The 18,918-nt window shown below is 46.6% G+C and overlaps 4 protein-coding genes across 8 annotated transcripts; 1 reads left to right on the top strand and 3 right to left on the bottom strand.

Annotated features, from left to right (window-relative positions):
* The first annotated feature begins 255 nt into the window (after positions 1-255).
* On the top strand, positions 256-2,319 carry bfsp2 (beaded filament structural protein 2, phakinin). Of its 2 annotated transcripts, none has more exons than XM_058068591.2 (7): positions 256-734; positions 960-1,042; positions 1,106-1,262; positions 1,337-1,498; positions 1,558-1,683; positions 1,764-2,005; positions 2,122-2,319. In XM_058068591.2, exons 1-7 carry the CDS (start codon positions 279-281, stop codon positions 2,234-2,236), a joined length of 1,341 nt encoding a protein of 446 aa, XP_057924574.2. In that variant the 5' UTR covers positions 256-278; the 3' UTR covers positions 2,237-2,319. The 2 variants fall into 2 exon arrangements, with proteins under 2 accessions (XP_057924574.2, XP_078647611.1); XM_078791485.1 differs by having other exon boundaries at positions 2,119-2,319.
* On the bottom strand, positions 2,158-7,137 carry klhl18 (kelch-like family member 18). Of its 2 annotated transcripts, XM_058068589.2 has the most exons (10): positions 6,942-7,117; positions 6,428-6,558; positions 6,127-6,267; positions 5,814-6,012; positions 5,442-5,602; positions 5,237-5,373; positions 4,926-5,148; positions 3,505-3,609; positions 3,301-3,412; positions 2,160-3,214 (listed from the first exon to the last, which is right to left on the bottom strand). In XM_058068589.2, exons 1-10 carry the CDS (start codon positions 7,068-7,070, stop codon positions 2,828-2,830), a joined length of 1,725 nt encoding a protein of 574 aa, XP_057924572.2. In that variant the 5' UTR covers positions 7,071-7,117; the 3' UTR covers positions 2,160-2,827. The 2 variants fall into 2 exon arrangements, with proteins under 2 accessions (XP_057924573.2, XP_057924572.2); XM_058068590.2 differs by lacking the exon at positions 6,428-6,558 and having other exon boundaries at positions 2,158-3,214; positions 6,942-7,137.
* A 579-nt stretch (positions 7,138-7,716) lies between these two features.
* On the bottom strand, positions 7,717-11,993 carry puf60a (poly-U binding splicing factor a). Of its 2 annotated transcripts, XM_058066895.2 has the most exons (10): positions 10,208-11,993; positions 9,978-10,064; positions 9,858-9,902; positions 9,619-9,780; positions 9,420-9,512; positions 9,072-9,285; positions 8,832-9,001; positions 8,612-8,696; positions 8,365-8,546; positions 7,717-8,176 (listed from the first exon to the last, which is right to left on the bottom strand). In XM_058066895.2, exons 1-10 carry the CDS (start codon positions 10,289-10,291, stop codon positions 7,877-7,879), a joined length of 1,422 nt encoding a protein of 473 aa, XP_057922878.2. In that variant the 5' UTR covers positions 10,292-11,993; the 3' UTR covers positions 7,717-7,876. The 2 variants fall into 2 exon arrangements, with proteins under 2 accessions (XP_057922878.2, XP_078647610.1); XM_078791484.1 differs by lacking the exon at positions 10,208-11,993 and having other exon boundaries at positions 9,619-9,802; positions 9,978-10,033.
* Positions 11,994-12,140: 147 nt separating this feature from the next.
* Positions 12,141-18,877, bottom strand: afg3l2 (AFG3-like AAA ATPase 2). Of its 2 annotated transcripts, none has more exons than XM_058066891.2 (17): positions 18,659-18,877; positions 17,551-17,635; positions 17,408-17,470; positions 17,019-17,158; positions 16,499-16,651; positions 16,343-16,417; positions 16,038-16,162; positions 15,688-15,961; positions 15,480-15,617; positions 15,253-15,406; positions 14,841-14,948; positions 14,630-14,755; positions 14,451-14,561; positions 14,261-14,376; positions 13,990-14,190; positions 13,672-13,866; positions 12,141-12,778 (listed from the first exon to the last, which is right to left on the bottom strand). In XM_058066891.2, the coding sequence occupies exons 1-17, from the start codon at positions 18,743-18,745 to the stop codon at positions 12,539-12,541; spliced, it is 2,391 nt and encodes a 796-aa protein (XP_057922874.2). In that variant the 5' UTR covers positions 18,746-18,877; the 3' UTR covers positions 12,141-12,538. The 2 variants fall into 2 exon arrangements, with proteins under 2 accessions (XP_057922874.2, XP_057922875.2); XM_058066892.2 differs by having other exon boundaries at positions 16,038-16,159.
* Between the last annotated feature and the right edge of the window lie 41 nt (positions 18,878-18,918).

Below are 18,918 nucleotides of genomic sequence, written 5' to 3'. Positions count from 1 at the left end.
ACCACTTGACGCCAGAACTTTTCTTTTCAGCGGAACAAACAAACAAACAGCTGAGTCACAGTGTGTGTGTGTGTGTGTGTGTGTGTGTCAGCTGACCTCTGTGTTTCAGTATGCTTCCTATTTGCTGACACGGCTGCACACACAAACACACGCAAAGATACACACACAGTGCGACAACAAAGGTCACAGGTCCCAGATGGACAAAGGCGGCCATCTTTCCAGAAGCTCGTCCTCCCATATATCCAGGTGGCGTGCTGCCCTTCGAGGTTTTGTCCGTCATGCCTCTGCCGCGCCGTCGCTCCTCCATTTTAGGACAAACATCGTCCGAGCGTCCGAGCGGCGCCTGCAGCAGAGTCACTCCGGGCGGCACCACATCCCGGGGTGTCTTTGTAGGCACCGCGCCCCCCATGGGTGGGGCGTCCAGCCTGGGGACGCGGGTGTCCCGCAGGGCTCTGGGAATCAGCAGCGTCTTCCTGCAGGGGATGAGGAGCACAGCGGTGCCGATCGTTCCCCGGGCAGGAGAACGGAGCGGACAGGGTGCCGTGGGAGTAGGGGGGCCAGGTCCAGGGCCGGGCCTGAATACCTGCCTGATGGAGTACCGTGACAAAGTGCGAGCACTGGAGCAGCTCAACCAGCAGCTGGAGGAGCAGATCAGACTGAGCCTGGACCGCAAGACGTCCAGCGCTGGTGCTTGGGGTCCACTCAGGCAGGACTGGGAGGACATCTACAGACAGGTGAGAAGAACTTTGGACCCAGAGACCACAGGCCTATCATGAGACACCATGATGAAAAACCCTTGTCACCAAGGGACATGTTCTAGTTGTTGACTCTTTCAAAATTCTCCTCAAGTCTGAAAATGGCGCCCATTTAATGATGTCACATGCACACAATACATAGCAGTAGTCACTGAACATTGAAGACTGATGGACAGCAGCGTCAGCATATGTGTGTGTGTGCAGGTAAGTGAGGCCATCTTGGACAATGCTCGGCTGATGCTGCAGACTGAGAACGTCCAGGCCAACGCAGAGGACTTCAAAGAAAGGTAAGATGTGACTTTAAGACTTTTTATCGGTCGTGAGGTCACCGTCAGGTGTGCGGCCCACAGGTATGACAATGAGCAGCCCTTCAGGAAGGCCGTGGAGGAGGAGATCGGCTCACTCTACAAGGTCATTGAAGATGCCAACCTAACGAGGGCGGAGCTTGAGCAGCAGATGGACGACATGCGAGCAGAACTTGGGCACTTGGAGAGAAATCATGAGCAGGTGAACCGACTCAAGATGATTTAACGGTTCAGGAATGTTCAATGACTCATAAAATCATGTTTGTGTGACTGCAGGACGTTCGTCTCCTCTACAGTCAGATGTGTGGACGTGAAGTGGATCAGCCCGATGCCCCCATTGAAACTAGTCTGGATCAGATCCTGGACTATATTCGCAACCACTGGGAGAAGGCGACAGAGAGGAACCGAGCTGAGACCGACAGCTACCTGGAATGCAAGGTCAGAACCCCCGTTCTGCGGCGGTGCGGACCGGTCTTGATGCGTGTGTGTGCCAGTAGGATGCCAAGTGTGTGAGCCAGCTGAGTCCGGAAGAGGAGAAGCTGGAAGCACTGAAGGTTGAATGCTCTGATGCTGGCTGCAAGATCCAAAGTCTACAGGCAGAGACGGAATCCATTCGAGCTCTGGTGATCCAAAGCGGTTCCGTTACAGAAACCCACCCCCACTCAGAACTTAAGTTATATTTTTCATGAATTTCCTCCTGCAGAAGCGTGGCCTGGAGAACTCACTGGGCGATGCCCACCACTGGCATGACATGGAGCTTCAGAACCTGGGTTCTGTGGTGTCCAAACTGGAGGCGGAGCTTGCAGATGTGCGCGGCGACATGGAGCAGCAGCGCAAAGACTACGACGCCCTGCTGAGTAACAAGCAGCGTTTGGAGCACGAGATCCGACTCTATCATGGCATTCTGGATGGAGAGGAGCGCCGCTTCCAGCCCACTGATCCACCGTGAGTCGCTGATATGAGCCTACGGGCTGGGTCATGTGACACAGACTTTCAAAATGAAACTCATGTAAGATCAATCAGGATCTCGACTTGATTCAATTAACGTTTTTTTCCAGAAGCTCTGATCTGTTGAAGGACCCTCACCAATCATCCAGGAGTTCCGCAGGTTCTCACACCAGCGTCCCTGCTTCAGGACCTCCAATTGGGACCAGCAGTCAACCTGGTGCCAGCTGAACCAATAACTGCATGCTGTGGAGTCATGTGATTATATTTTTACTTCCTGGAGGAGACAATAAAAGTCTTTGTTTCAAAGTGAAGCCTTTCTCTCATTGGACACGGCCCTACCCCCCCACATAATACTTTTCACTCCACAACATTTAATATGTAACTTTATTTCTTTTTCCGCTTCCAACAACTTATCAAAAATGTTTTTACTTTGGGACAAATGAGAACATGGGTATACTTCCTGTTGTTTCCAGAATAAAAGCCTCGTTAGTAAACTACATCAAAACTTGGTGCTTTTATTTTGAAAACAATATACGCAATGTAGATGGCAGGAAATTCCCTCAGTGCCACTTCCTGTCAAGAAGTGATCACAGCGCCTCCTACTGGTGGTAACAGTCACCAGCCTGCTTGCTCAGGGCACAGTGCTAACAGTTAGCCACCACAGGCTAACGCTACAGTTTGTACCCAGGGGGGGCTCTGGCGTGCACACCGCTGGTGTGAGTGCTGCGACTGGCCTCGCACGACTGGGGAGAGGGGGGGCGTGACCTCCTCACCACACAGCATGTCAGTGATGTGGATCCTGGAGCTGCGATTGGAGGATTAGGCAGGTTGCAAGGGAATGCAGCCAACGCCCACCCCTCCCTCATGGCACGCCATGGGCGCCATGAAGGTCCAACGTCCGGTATCGGGATTAAACATCTCCACAGAGCACAGGTTGGACTGTCCGTCGTACCCGCCCACAGCGTAGAGGCGGCCCGACGTCGCCATCAGAGACACCCTGCTGCGTCGTGTGTTCATTGCCACCAGGTGGGTCCACTGGCCCGAGGTTGAGCTGAACACCTCGGCGCCACTGAGGAAACCTGAGCCATCGTAACCGCCCACCACGTACATGTGACTGCCCAGCGCCGCAGCGCCGTGACGACACCTCTTGTTCGACATGGCTGAAGACGTGTGCCAGCGATTTGTGTGGTGGTTGTAATACTCCACCTTCAACACACACACCAACACCAACACACAGTCAGTGAACCCTCTATGTGATGGCGTTCTTCTGTGATTATGACAATGTCACTGACCGTGTTGAAGATCTGTAAACCATCATGGCCGCCAGAGACGAAGATGCGTCCATCAAACACCGTCACACCGGCCGCGCTTCGACTTGCGCTCATCTCCGTCACAACGGCCCACCTGCAGGCAACAGGAAGTGATCTAATGAAGCAACAGTTTGTTTATCTCACCTGTTGTTCTGTCCATCACAGTGACACCTGTGTAATGCTCACCTGTCCGTCTCAGGGGAGTAACGTTCAACAGAGTTGAGAGAAGATTTCCCATCATATCCACCACACACGTAGATGTGTCCATCAATCACCACTGTTCCCATGGCGCTGAGGACAACAACAATGTCCTTATACACTCTTCTGTATACTATATAGTATAGTCTCTACCCGAGTGGATAGTATAGTAAATAATACAGTATATATAATATAGTCTATACGCAGGGGTCATCAACCCAATCGTGAGCCAAAAGTCGATCTTTGGGACTGCGCCGGTCCATTGTGAGAATATTAGAAAAACAAAAAGTATTATATCCATGCCTTCCCCTCCCGGAGAGTGACCAACAAGCACGCATTTTGACCATGAAGTTATGTTGATAACAGAAGTTATTACACAGTTATGGAAAAAATGATTAGACCAGCCTTGTTTCTTCAGATTATTTGTTCATTTGAATGCCTTGTACAACTAAAGATATGTTTGTTCGAGAACTACAATGATGGCTCAATGATCAGAAATAGCTCAGAGTTTATATCAAGCCATTTCCATGTTTTTTTAGAATAATCTAAATCACTTAAGTTCTGACATCAATAGTTATGGCATTATACTGCCAAAACTGTTGACCTCATTATTTGTACAAATAAAAAGGTACCTTTCATTGGGCCAGGCATTAAAATGAACAAGAAAGTGAAGAATAAAAGGGTGGTCTAATCATTTTACTTCCATGTTTTTTTTGTTGTTTTTTTTATATTCCCATCCCATACATTTTCTATGTTGCTTATCCTCACTAGGGTCGCGAGTATGCTGGAGCCTATCCCAGCTGTCTTTGAGGCGAGAGGCTGGGTACACCATGGACTCATCAGCCAATCGACCGTTTACCTACGGACAATTTGGAGTCACCAATTAACTTAACATGCATGTCTTTTGGGAGGAATGTGGGAGTAAATGGGAGTACCCATTAAAAAAAACCCGCACAGAGCATGCGCAGAGATGCCCAAGCTACAGCGCATGCAAGGGGAGAATTGATCTCAGGTCTTGCCGAGCTCCTGACGATGTGGCCGACATTAAATTCTTAATTGAGCACCTCAAACCTCACAGGATTATGCCTGGTCGCCACTATGTTGTACACAAAACAGGGGCTTAAATAAGTAAATGGGTCAGTTTTCCTCATATCTATTGTTTCTATTGTTGCTGATTATTGTTCTCTGAGTACCACCACTTGATCAAGCTTTTCTAAGATTCTACACTACCAAACAAGTAATAGAAGTATGTATGATTCATGCTGATATCGGATTTAAATTCATATCAGCTGATATTCAAGGTTGCAATATCGGTATTGGATAGGAAGTGAAAAAGTTGTATCGTGACATGCATGATGACGTCCTGTCACCACAATTATTGTGCAGCAAAACGATCAGTGACCGTTTACCTGCGTTGGCTGTTCATGCTGGACACTCTGGTCCAGCTGTCCGTCTCGGGGTTGTAAACTTCAACAGTGCTGAGGCGTGACTGTCCATCATATCCCCCAATGGCATACAAAAGTCCATTAACAACAGCGACGCCCACTCTGCTGCGGGCCGTCCTCATTGGTTGGCAACGTTCCCACAAATTCCCAATTGGATCAAACACCTCGACCACATTTAAGGAATCGCCTGGAGGACAAAGTGACTGTTTAGCCAAGGACCAATCAGAAGGCAATCTTGTATAAGCACCGCCCGCTAACAGTTGAGAAGCAAACACCTGAACTGTTGAGTCCTCCCACGGCGTAAATGAGACCCGTGATGGACGTACAGCACCTCTGCCGGGTCTTGAAGGCCGGAAGGTGAGGCTGACGTTCCAACATCAGGTGGAAATCTTTGGCTTCATCCACTAGGTCTCTTTGGCACAGAGAAGCAAGGTCAACCATCTTGAAATGAAAAAGTCCAACACTTCCGACATGTCTCACCTGCATTTATGGCAGCAGCGCACAAGTTCCTCCTGCTGGACTCGTTCCGTGAGGAACTGAGGACGACAAAGTGGCAGTCTGATCCTTGAAAGCAGTTCTGGCAGGAGAGACTCACGTTTGTCCCGGTCATGATGGACCCAGACCAGAACCGCCTCAAACACCTGCATGTGTACGATACATCCAAAGACAGAACACATAAGACACTTTCAACTTTTTCACTACCAATATGACATCAATATCGCTGCTTTGAATATCCGCTGATACAGATATTGATCAGATATTAAGACAAATCATACATACTTTCATTATTTATTTGCACATGTAAGACACAAGAGCAGCGGCTTCAAGCCAAAGTGTGTCCTGGTGTCCCACCTGCTCCTCCGTTTTCACATTAAGTTCATCACATCCAACGAGCTCCAACAACTCCTCAGTCTTCAGGGTAAGAAACTCTTCAGACAAGGACACGTCCACAAAGTGTTGGTGCAGGAAGTTGTTGGCAGAGTCGTACAGTGTGGTGCACATCATGGTCTCTGCAAACTGACGCACTCCCAAACAGTTCCTTGGATGCAACCTGCACAACTCAATCAACACATATATTCCGTCATGCTAAGCTTGACACCCTGTCAACGTCAAGCGATGTAGATGATAAGGGTAGAAAATGTCTACGATTGTTCAAATCACTCACCTCTCCTGCAGGAAGGAGCAGCACGCGTCTTTCACATTCTGCAGCTGCAGGAAGCTTGAGCCAATCAGAAGAGACTGAACATTCTGCTGATCAATGGCAACATGGCCGCTGTATGCAAAGTTGATCAGAGCCTCCAAAGCACTGCACACATTAAAAAAAGCGCTCAGTCTGTTTTGTAGGATCTAAACTGATCTCAGACTAGTTTATTTGAAGGCACAGTCTGGTTTGTGGCATGTAAACTGGTCACAAACTGGTGGTTTGTGTGTTGAGAAGTGGAGAGGCTGCGGTTGTTTGCAATTACCTGGGGTCCATTCCTTGCATCAGGATCTCATCCTGTTTACACTCCACCATGTCGTTCGTGAACATAGCATGGAAGTAAGGGATTGAGGCTGCCAAAACTATGCGGTGAGCACTGAATTTGTGATCACCTGCCTGCAGACAATGACAATGTGTCCTCTATGAGATCAATAAACAGGGTTGCTAAGTCAAACAGTTGTGTTAAACACTTCAACATAACTCATTAACAAATACGGAAGTGTGTCAAAATCATGCGTTATGATATGACGTCAATTTGACTGATTTTTAAAATGGTGACTTTGAATACACGGGCTGCTGGTCACATGTATGTAGTAATATTTATATGTGTACATACAGTTGTATTATAAACAAGTGTGGTGTATTAATAATCTCATGTTTTCCCACTGCCATGTAATAAGTAAGCCGCTGTTAATTCCAGTTAGCATGAGCTCAGCACTAATAGCTCGTGTAGCTTCAAGCTAGCTGGCTAATTTCCCTAGCAATGTTCGACATTGTACCTTGAGCGTGACGTCACACAGTTTCCCCTGACGTCGTATTTCCTCCATGACGACATAGCCTCTCGCCGGCAGGTCGTGCACTGAGAAATGAAGTAAATCTTCGAGCTCTTCGCAAAGAACGTCTCCCATCGTCAGCAGGAGCGGCGTCGATGCGCGGTTTGAACCCTGCCAGCCACCGTATTATTACCACTACCACCACCACCACCACCACCACCCCCACAAGCACACACCATGTCCGCTATCCTTTCATAATAAGAGCTGAGGTTAGCGTACAGCTGAACGTTATGACGTCATCCAGGTCGACGACGCACCGCAGATTGTCACACAATCTCTTGGTTTTCAAATCGTGCAAAAATGGAAACATTAAATGTACATCCCCTTGCCTACATAAGAAGTAGGTCGTTTGGCAATTGCACACATGACCTACAAGAACTGCTGGCAACGTAGCTCCCATAACAAATAGTATAACAGCAGGTTTGAGAGAAAAACAACTGTATGTCAGTTTAACGCTCGTGATGGTACGATTTCTGCATATTTATAGGACCAAAAAAATTAAATTAGTAGTTGTCTCAAGACTCTTGAGTCACATAGCATGACATGTCATCTGTGGACCCGTTTTCCTTTTTTTTTTTTTTTTTTTTTTAAGATTACCAAGATCGTCTCGGTGATGACAAAAATGCCAAATTAAAATCACTTGTTTTCTTATAGTTTTGACGTTTTTAGGTTTCTTCTACGACTGGGGCTCCACTCAATAGAGGAAGTAAAAATCAAGTCATTTTTATTTTTATTTTTCTCAAGCTGGCAACTCTCAATGGAGGCGCCTTACACGGATCAAACCTCTACTTCTGCAAGTCGTGTTTTAATGGGTGAAAACAAAGATTGCCGACTCTTGTAATTGGCTGAATGTCCATTCGTAGTAGCAGTTTGTTCCTGTTCTACGCAGTCAGGTCATTGTTCTCATAGCGTTCCTGGTCATACACCTCGGCTGCCACTCTGCGACCACCAAACCAGCGCCGGTCCAGAGCCCGAATGGCTTGCTTCATCTCATCTGTGTCACAGAATTCCACGAAGATCTTGATGATGACATCAGCATCATCCTCCTCACCCTGACGCTCCTGATAGATGATGACCCGTTTCACCTGACCGAACTTCCCGCATTCCTCAGTGACCTCACCCTCTAGGTCATCGTCCATATCGTCCGGCCCGACCATGTTCCTCAGAACCATGACACGGGACTGAAGGGAGAGACCGGATCACACATTATATTATCCAGCAGCTTCAAATATATATATAGTAATGGAGTCACAGTCTAGCCTTTAGCCTGGTCATCAGGCTAGCGCTACAACCACTTCACCACTTCTGTAGTACTACTTTGTCAATGCACCCCCAACGTCTGGACTAAAAAGACCTGATGGACAAGTACCTCCTGCTTGTGGACCATCTTCCTCATCACTACGTCCCTGGCGCTGTGCTCCTGCTGACCAATGGCTTCTGTGGTGCCATCTTGCTGCACCTCTGGACCTTCTTTCTTAAACAGTTGTGGCACGGCCAAGACTGGATTCACCAGACCCACGTGAGACAATCCAGGTCGTACTGGAGTCACGCCTGAAACATTGAATGAAGCATTGCATGTGCTTGGGAGCTAAGGGGGCGGGGCAATCAGTTCCCACCTGTGATGACACCAGGAGCCTGAGCTGCCATGACAGCCTGAGGGATACCAGCCAAAGCTCCGAATACTGACACTCCCAATGGATCCTGAAAGCAATGCCCCATGTGTGAAATATTAAGGACAAGCAAGAACCAAAATCAGAATCAGTGCAGGGACTGGACAGAACTGGACTTCCTGTCTCCCCCCGCCTCCCCTCTCCAAAGACCACCTGAAGGTATTACCTGTGCAGTGATTTTGGCAGTGGCAGCACTGGGGAGGCCTCCAGGTGGGGTGTGCGTGAGCAGTGGCAAGGGTGGGGTGACAGCCTTCCCCACACGCAGGAACTGACCGCCAAGGTCAAACAGATTCATGGAGGCCACGGCGTCCAGAGCTGACTGCGGTTTCTCGTACTCTATAGACCAAATTGTCAACATGTCATGCAACCAACCGCCTTGTCAGCGACTATGTCACACACGTCTCACCAATGAAGCCGTAACTCTTATGGCGTCCTGTGGTCGGCTCACGAGCCAACAAGCATGACGTGATCTTCCCGAAGGCCTCAAACACACTCCTGATGTCAGCCTCAGAGAGATTGGGGTGCACGGATGCCACATAAATCCTGTTGAAAGCCCGCGCTTCCTCCGCCAGCTGGTCAATGATTGGCTGAGCCTGGCCGATGTTACTAGGCCGGCCCACCTGCAGCAAAGAGGACCATTTCACAACAAATATTCAACTGTTGTTAAGGGAAAGTTAGTCACAAAATTGTTAAGGAGACCAGTTGAAATATTAAAATGTTGTTAACAATACTAGTTAACATATGGAAATCAGACCTTAATACTGCGTCCTCCAAGGACCACAGAATTCATTTGCTGCAGCGCCAGATGAGCCGCCTCAGGCATCTCGTACTCCACAAAGGCGAAACCCTGCAAACATGAAGAACGTCTGTCAGACTCAATTTAATTGTTAGTTTCATTTTCTACTTTTTACTTGAACTGTCACTATGCTAGTTGCTAGACCATTGGCGTTGACCTTATGTTTCATGGTGACAGAGTCCCAGGACATGTCAATGCTTCTGATGGGTCCAAAGGGAATGAAGGCCTGCCTGATGGTGTCCTCTCCCAGCTCGTAGTAAATGGAACCAACATACACGCGACACATGATGGCGAGGGCCCGCTGACGCTGTGCCGCCACCTCAACAGAAAACACAGTCATGCTGTTGTTGTTACATCAAATATGAGCAAAAATATGAGAAAAAAAATCTAACTTACTGACTGCAGAGGAGAAAGTTCTCCTAAACCCATGGACGACACCATCTGAGATATCAGAGCACTGTTAGCCTTCTCACAGCCACTGGCTACAGGTGAGTGTGTACAGATGGATGTACGTACCTGCAGGCTGGTGAGTTGCTGCTGCTGAGCCAGTGTCTGTTTGACAAGAGCATTCTTGATGCTCTGCTCCATTGCATACTTCTTTGCCTGATGAAGAGAACTCAGCCAATCAGAGCACACTTTCTAAACCCAGTGGACGTTGTTTTGCTACTTCATTACACATTGTGAATCACTATACATTTAACTCCCTTTTGTTGGTTTATAATCCAGTATACTGTTTTAAAAATTACCTTCTGCAGCGCCTCCTGCTGGTTGGGTTTGAGCGGAGGCAGGCCCAGCCTTGTGTTGACCTGTCCATTCTCCATTACGAGCATGCGCAGTCACACAAAGTTTCCATGGCAATGCCACAATGTCTTTTTTCCCCAGCTTCCGTTTACACTTTTAACGGTCCATCATGTGAGAGAAGCTCCACTTCATCAACTCACCAAGTCTCAACATACGAACAGCACCTGTTCACATGCTAAGAACCTAAATCTTGTCGAGGAGCTGCAACTAACAGTCATCCACAACGTGCAGGCTAGTTTAGCTTCACTGCAGCATCCATGCATTCTTTCCAGAGGATGAGTCCGTCAAGCAGCAGTTCTTTATTGGAATCCTTGTGTTCTGGACGTTTAAATGTGAGTTTCAGGCAATATACACGGCACGGGCAGGCTGTCGGTGAGGTTAGCATTAGCTTAGCATGTGTCCGTCCGAGGAACGTCCATTGTGAATCAGTTTGATAGTCCAAGCGGACACACCGCTGGCAACGTAAACTCCCCCTTCATTCCAGCCGAACTCGGTTTTATGTGCTAGGTCCAATCAGCCGGGTAGAGCTGCCGTGTGAGCTTCAAAGTATACAAGCGTGAGCAGCAACCAAAGCAACTTAATTACTTCCGCTGTCCGGAGTTTCTCAATAAAAGCCTTTAGCAACTTTAAGTGCATGTTTCCATACGTGTTGTCCCACCTATTATATAGGTTTAGGATTTCATTTCTAATGTAGTAACATCAGATTGCAGTGTTGACTGACAGGGAATAACACATTTTCTAGTACTAGTACAAGTTGTTAACATTATCATTTTTTATCAGTTATGGTACATAGCCGATTTGACGTTGCTCGGAACCATCTGCCACAATAAACCACTACCACAGACCGTCTATGTAGTACAGCTTATAATGCAGTTTTACATTCAAATAATCCTAACAGCACTGTTGTGAAAAGCTATTGGCAGAACAGCGCCCTCGCCTGGTTGTAAAGAGGTACGTGAATCGGGGCAATGCAGGCTGTACAGTATTGGATCTCAGGCGCGCACAAATTTAACTCGTGGGCCATTCGTGAGTTGACAATAAATTTGATGTATGTGATTGTGTCCCTTTTTTCAGAAGCATTTTAAACATCACACCATAAACAATATTTTACAGGTATTTTTCTCCCCCCACTGAATTAGACCCAGGGAATGTACTGCACATTGATAAATGATGTGTGATATACAATATAAACTTTCAATGATAAAACATTGACTATTTTAGAGTATGTGAACATCCCTCCTATTTTACTTATACTTCCAGGGCAGAGCAGTGGCTATATATTGTGTGTATTTGTTTGGCGCTGTGGGTGAGGTAGTTGCCTGAGCAGCTGCATGTAAAACAAATAAAATGAAAAAAATTAAATGACTTAATCCATCAAATGATTGTCTCAGATTGACTCTTTGACTACTTGCTAGTCATGTTGCCAGCTTGTAAATACTTTGGCAGCAAATATCTACTTTATGTCTGCTAATGTATCGAGTATAATCAAAAGGAGTCAAAATATCATACATTCAGACATTTTTGGAATTGTTAATGCGGTCAGGTTGTGCAGAGTTAAAAATAACAGTGGTTCCTCACGTCGTTATCGGTTTCCAGAAACAAGTAATATATGCATACTCACAAAAAATTACAAATCTGCACAGCAAGTTGTACCCCGCCTCTTGTCCGAAGTCAGCTGGGATAGGCTCCAGCATACTCCCACGACCCTTATGAGGATAAACAGCATAGAAATTGAACGGATGTATTGAAATACTTTTTGGAAAAGTGACTAGTGACTAACTTATTTTTTGTAATTTGCCCAGCAATTTGCTTTATGTTAGCTAACATACAGTATCTCCGCCAAACACTAAGCATTATCATTTTATATTTAAAATTAACTTGCTTTCTTGAAGCTTTTAATGATTGACAAATAACTGATCATGTATATTACAACATCAGTTAGCATGTTTCAGGAACATGTGATTAGTCCTCTGTTTGCAAAAGGTTTGGTTCACAAATCTCACTGAAACAGCATTAGCATCATGCTAATTAATAAATTAACATGTTCTCCTCTTCCACTTCAAAACTATCAAGTAGAACCTTCCCAGTGCAACCGCTCTGTTTGAAAGGTTCTTTTGGGTTCTAGAGCTCGTTACTGCTTTGGATCACAACCTGTGTACTTTTGTGTTCACTCATTTAGCAAAAGATATCAGAACTTGGATCTAGAACAGACTTCCACGGGACGATGAAATGATTCTTCGCCTTTAGAGGGAGATAAGTCCATGCCCGACGTGGTTCTAGAAGGGCATTCCTCCAGAGATCTGGTGGGCAACTTGCTCATCCTGGCTCTCCTCCTTGTCCTTTCTCTCCCGGTTCCAGTCCTTGAGTCCCGCAGGCAGTGTGGTGTCCTCGTCCTCGCTTCCTGTTCCAGCCACCATCTCCTCGTACGTTGACTTTTCCGTGAACGGGCGTTTCCCCAGCAGCTCTATCATATCGTTTTTGTCCAGGACTTCCCTTTCCAGCAGCCGCAAGGCCACCTTCAAAGACACAAAACATAGAAACCGTAGAACAGATGGAAACCAGAGACCAGGGGCGTCACATTGTACTGTACAAATTAAATTAAGCACTAAAAAAATGCACAAAAAAAATGGAGCAAAATGACAATGTAAAGATAAAAGCTGGTATGTTGACACTAATAATTAACATCACAAAGCTTTGACTTTAAGTATATGTAAATAGGGGTTTTTAAGTCATTTTATAAAATGAAAAATGTGGACATCCCCGCCATAGACTAATACTATTTTGCTGTATTTTGCTCCGTGTAGGCATTACCAAAACTCCAACATGTAGCATTACCTTTTGGTAATGGCCTGAGTCATGGCATGAGAGCATGGCGCTGACGCAGGGTAGGCTAGTCATTAGCCGGCTAGTAGCAAGCCAGTGTGGTGTGGCAAGGTACGTCAGTATGTCAGTAATGTATTTAGATTGGCGAAACAATGTTAATATCTCTGGAGCTCATATGTAAATTGGGTGTTTTTCCAGAAGGCTTTGTGTTTCCCTTTTTAGCTGTTTTTATATCTTTAGAAAGCGCAAAGAGAGAGACATGTGTGTTCATTCTAGTAAAATGTAAATTGTGGAAAATTTTTCAACTGGTCGTAAAATTTTGATCAGCAGTGTATCAACAGTGCTGTGTTTTATAGTTCATCTGTTTTATAGTTCATGTATTTATCACCGATTCCTGTGTCTGAAAAACCTGGTGTGAGCTCCATGCGTGGGTAAAAGAAGGCGGATGAAAGTGCACCTACAGTATTTCCTACAAATAATGTTTGCCGTGAAAGTTGCTTAAATCATGTTTCAACCCCTGCTGATGGAACTTTTGTGTGTGCAGCAACCTTTCCAATTGTGGCCCAGAGTCTCAGGGGTCGCGTACCTTTTCCACCTCGTCCTTTTTGTCACTCAGAAGTTGCTGAGTTCTCTTGTAGGCCTCACTGATGAGGCTCCGGACCTCTGTATCGATAAGGCGTGCCGTGGCCTCACTGTAAGGTTTCTCCAGAACCATCTCTCCCTGCCGGGGCAAATCAAATGACACCTGGCCGACCTTGGGATTCATCCCAAACTGGACAATCTGCCAATGGATAAGGGTTAAGAGAATGATGCCAAACTCCCAGCTTGGTGAACACACTTAGAAGTGTGTAATGCCCACAGAGTCGTTGAATCATGCTATTCATTTGACTTTGTGACCTCTGACCTGGGCATAGGCGCTCTGGGTGACCTTGCGGAGATCGTCCTGTGCTCCGGTGGTGATCCTGCCGAAGAAGATCTCCTCTGACACTCGTCCTCCCAGCGTCATGCACATTCGGTCCATCAGCTGCTCCTTGGTGTACAGAAACTGTTCTTTGGGCAGGTACTGTGCATAACCCAAGCCCCGCCCCCTGGGGATGATGGACACCTGGACAGAGTTGAACACCATCCAAAGATGTTCTCTCACACGACGGAAACTTTGCACAACGCCAGCCAACCTTCAGCAGGGGGTCGGCATGCTCCAGGAACCAGCCAGCGACGGCGTGGCCGGCCTCGTGATAGGCCACAGTCTTCTTCTCCTCAGGCTGAAGAACCTGGGTCTTCTTCTCTAGGCCTGAAGCAGCACAAAGAGTGGCACAACAGGTGGGCTTAGAGGAACAGTTCTAGAGCATGCCGGCGGCACCTCACCTCCGATAACTCTCTCGATGGCCTGCTCAAAGTGCTTCTGCTCGATGGCATCAGAAAGGTGTCGAGCGGCGATGAGAGCCGCCTCGTTACAAACGTTAGCAATGTCGGCGCCTGGCAAAAATACTTCGGTAACTCGTTGAGAGCATAAGGTGACCGCGTGTGCACGTAAATCTTTTTACCGGAGAAACCAGGTGTGAGTGCCGCCATCTTGCGGGCCAGGGCGTCTTTATCCGTGACGGGGTCCAGTTTAAGAGGACGCAGGTGGACTTTAAAGATGGACACTCGTCCCTTAATGTCAGGAGGACCTGAAACAACACAAACACTCAAAACCCCTCAGCACCTCTTCTCCTTGCCCCAATTTTCACATGTGACAGTGGCCTTCCAGCTCACCGATGTATATCTGCCTGTCGAAACGCCCGGGCCTCAGCAGTGCTGGGTCCAAGATGTCCGGTCGGTTGGTTCCTGCCAGGACCACCACATTGGTGGCAGTGTTGAACCCTGGTGACACAGAGCAGCTTTAAATAAAAAAAACTCCTCAGCACACCACATTCATTTGTTATGATGCCTACATTCAACTACATTAAAAAAAGTGTAGGAACAATCCTAGAAGTCCCACTTACATGTATAAAATAAGTAGGGCTTCAGGCAGTTCTTAAGTCTTTGAGTCTATTTGTACATGGAAAATAAAAGTGGAGATTGGAGAGATATTCCCCTGAGCGGTGACACTTAGTGAGTGTGTATGTGGCAAAGCATGCAGAGTAAATGTATAGCACAATGAAAAATAGACCACCGGCGAACCCACCGTCCATCTCGACTAGAAGCTGGTTCAACGTGTTCTCCTGCTCACTCTGACCCCCAAAGTTTCCCCGCCCCCGCTTACGGCCCACAGCATCTATTTCATCGATGAAGAGGATGCAGGGCGCGTTCTTCCTTGCCATGACAAACAGATCTCTGACCTGTTCAGAAAATGACCTCAGGATTCCTGCCATGACAGTAAGTATAGTGTATAAGTGTTGCCGTGTTCCTCACCCGGGCGGGGCCCACACCCACAAACATTTCCAAGAACTCTGAGCCGTTGACAGTGATGAAGGGCACATTGGCCTCGCCCGCTGTTGCCTTGGCCAGAAGAGTCTTTCCTGTCCCCGGGGGCCCAGTCAAGATGGCGCCCTGGGAATGGTGAGGAGAGTTGTCAAAGATGTGACCCACTGACCCTATCCCAGATCTGACCCAAGCTCACCTTGGGAATTTTAGCACCCAGGTCCTGGTACTGTTTGGGGTTCTTCAGGAAGTTGACAAACTCCATAATCTCCAGCTTGGCTTCTTCGCAACCAGCGACGTCTTTGAACTTGACATCAATTTCATCCTTCAGGATTTTGGCAGTGGTCTCGCTGACACTGAACAGGCCGCCCATGCCTCGGCTTGGACGGCCTCCTGCTGCCGGACCGCGCCGCAGCATGAAGAGCAGGAATCCAATTATGAGAGCAGTGGGGAGCATGCTCAGTAAGAAGGTCCTGAGGAACAAAGATCAGTCAACAGCAAAGTGGGACAAAAAAAAATAGACTGACCAGAGGCGCAGAGGGTCCTCACCCGTCACTCTCGGTGGAATAAACCACAGGTAGGCGGCTCTCGCCCTCGATGCCGAGCTCGTACTGGGCGCTCTCCAGGTTCCGTTCAAAAGTGTCCACACTGCCGATGTTGAACCACACGTACTGCTAGAGGACCAAAACCCAGAGGCACGGAGCATGAATTACTATCTGTCTGACTTGCCAACAATCATTATTGTGTCTCAGTAGGTTTCTGAACGGCTGACAATGGGTTCCAAAGAACATTAGCGACTCTGCCCTCTGCTGGTTTGGAGTAGGAAAGAGAAAAAGCTGACCCATTTCACTCACCCCCTCTGCTGGCGCCTTCCCCGGAGCGAAAAGCACTTTGACGTAACGCTTGTTGACAACCTCCAACCTGTCCACCTGGAGGGGGAGGAGCCACACATCACTTGCAAATCATTGTTGAAATTATTGTTGCTAAAAAGACTTTGATTAGGGCCTCACCACTCCTTTTGACAGGAAGTTGTTGACAAAGTCCTTCCACGTGACCTCTCTGCCTCCATCTCTGAAAAGGAAATAGTAAGTGACGGCAGTCCAGAAGGCCACTCCAGTCAGGAAGTACATCCGGAACTCCTTCTCATCCCAAGGAATGTCTCCCTACAGGGAAAAATCCATTTTAAAACTTAGGGCTATTTTTTTCCTCATCCATATACTTTATTATAGGATGATCATGATCATTTCTCATCTATTTACTTTATCATCAGCCGATCCTGACAATATATCATCAACCACAATTACTTCCTGTACGTTGTTTGTTGTGGGGAAAACAACTCAAAAAAAAAAGAAGTGCCATTCAAGATCATGTGACGCTATCAGTAACATACTATTACATCACAAGTGCTTCAGGTTTATTTTCAGGTTTTTAGTTTATTTTAGCCTTCAGTTTTAACTAAATTGGCTGACAGGGTTATGATGTAATGTGCTGTCAATCAAGGTTCAGTTGGCGGCACTCTTTGACACTGACCTTCTGCAAGCGGCTGTACCAGTGTGATTCCTTTCGACCTCCTTGTTTTCCTCCTCCCCCACCACTTCCTGATCCTTCTCCCCCAGTCCCTCCTCCTTCAGACTTTCCCGTCGCTCTCGGAGCATCAGCAGCTTTGGTGTCTGTCAACACAAAAATCTACAAATGACTTTGTAGATTTCCTACTTAAAAGAACATTTAAAATACTTTTTTTTTCTCATGGAGTCAATGTTAACATGGCCGCAAATTTGGAACACTTCCAAGTATCACATTGTGTGATTCTGACATCAAACTTGCTAGAGGGCCACCAGCAACTAGTTAGAATTTTTATCTTAGCTTGAGATTAGCTTATCTGGATGAAATGATGCCAAAACATTGGCAGTTTGTGTCACCTTTGCCTTCGGATTGGCTCTCTTTGGAGTTTTTTTGACTGTCAGGAAAATACTTCTCAAATCCTGCACAGAAACATAAACACACAGGTCCATCAGTGTTTGTGTTTTTAGAAAGTGTGACGACAGAGAAGAAGGAGAAACACCTTTAGGTGGTTTGGAGGTTAGACTCCTGCATGCCACCAGCAGCTCACTAAGCAGGCTCCGCCCACTCACCACCTGTCTTGTCACCTGCCAGACAAAAAGACACAACATTGAGCACCTTTCCATTTTTATAGTCCCTGCCATCATTGCCAATGTATGCACTATATGTATAGTGTGTACAGTGCCTGACAAATGTATTGTTAATTATCCAACAAGGCTGTATAGTGGGAACATTTTACTCTCATGTGCGCCTAAAAATAGAGCACCCATGCCAGTACGGATTTAAACTCTTTCGTTCACATTTTGCTCCTAATATAAGTCAACATAAAGTGGATCATAGCGCATCTGTTTATAAATTGACAACATTTCCTTTTTCAAATGAGAGGGCAACAAAACACAAAACTCGTCTTTACGCGTGATGACGTCACGGCCGCAGAAACTGACGTTGATATTGTTATCAGTTGGATACTGACGATTTGACTGACTGACTGGCGTGTCCGGTGAAAAATGAAAATGAGTCCTATTTTCAAAGTGGAACCAAGGAGGAAGAGGTGACAGAAGTATGAGAGAATTGTGAAATCTAGTGTTAGCACTACTTGTTTACCGACCGTGCTGGCAAAGTTTGCAAGTTTAAATCACATTGGATCAAACACTTGTCTTGGCTAGAGTTCGGTAAATATTGCAAATCATAGAAACGGCAGAAAAACACACTGCAAGCGGCACATCACCTGCAGGGACAGTCAGGTAACTAGTTGCATAAATGCCACAAAACCAACCAGCTTCGACGGTGACCGTAGCCTTGGATAGGCAGGTGATAATTTCCTGTATGTGATTATATGTGAAAAAAAACAATATTTTAAGTTTCATCTGTGCAGATAAGCCCCCAACGGTACATTAATTTAAACATAACCACAGTAAGATTTCAAATCCTGTACGTGTTGACGATACAGCTCACAATGACATGTTTACATTTAAGTATAGATTGAGTATTGTTGGAATTTGACCACGTAATCCATGTCAAATGTACAGACTAAAACACTGAAGAGTCAGACATCGAGCTCGTTTAGGAGGTTGTAAACTAGGCTAACAGCTAGCCAGACGTTCACCTACCAGCCTTCTTGTGGCGAAGGAAGGTGCCATAAAAAGTCTCAAAGTGTTCATGCAGCCCGCCGACAGCTGCAAGTAGCGGTGAGCCATGGTCACACTGACCGACGAAGCCGGAACAAGGACGGCGACTTATAAAACAGCTCAGGTTCAACAGCGACGTTCTGGAGTCATTCTACTCCCCCCCATGTTACTACACTAGGCGGCTTCTTCTTCGTTTACATATTCGTCTTCTTCGTGGGAGAAATGTTCAACTGTTTACAGCG

The sequence above is a fragment of the Doryrhamphus excisus genome, linkage group LG6, assembly GCF_037039965.1.
Source record: "Doryrhamphus excisus strain RoL-2023G ecotype Guam linkage group LG6, RoL_Dexc_Guam_v1.1, whole genome shotgun sequence".
Taxonomy (NCBI): Eukaryota; Metazoa; Chordata; class Actinopteri; order Syngnathiformes; family Syngnathidae; genus Doryrhamphus; species Doryrhamphus excisus.
Note: the sequence above shows the minus strand (reverse complement) of the source record. Positions and strands in the feature narration are given on the sequence as shown.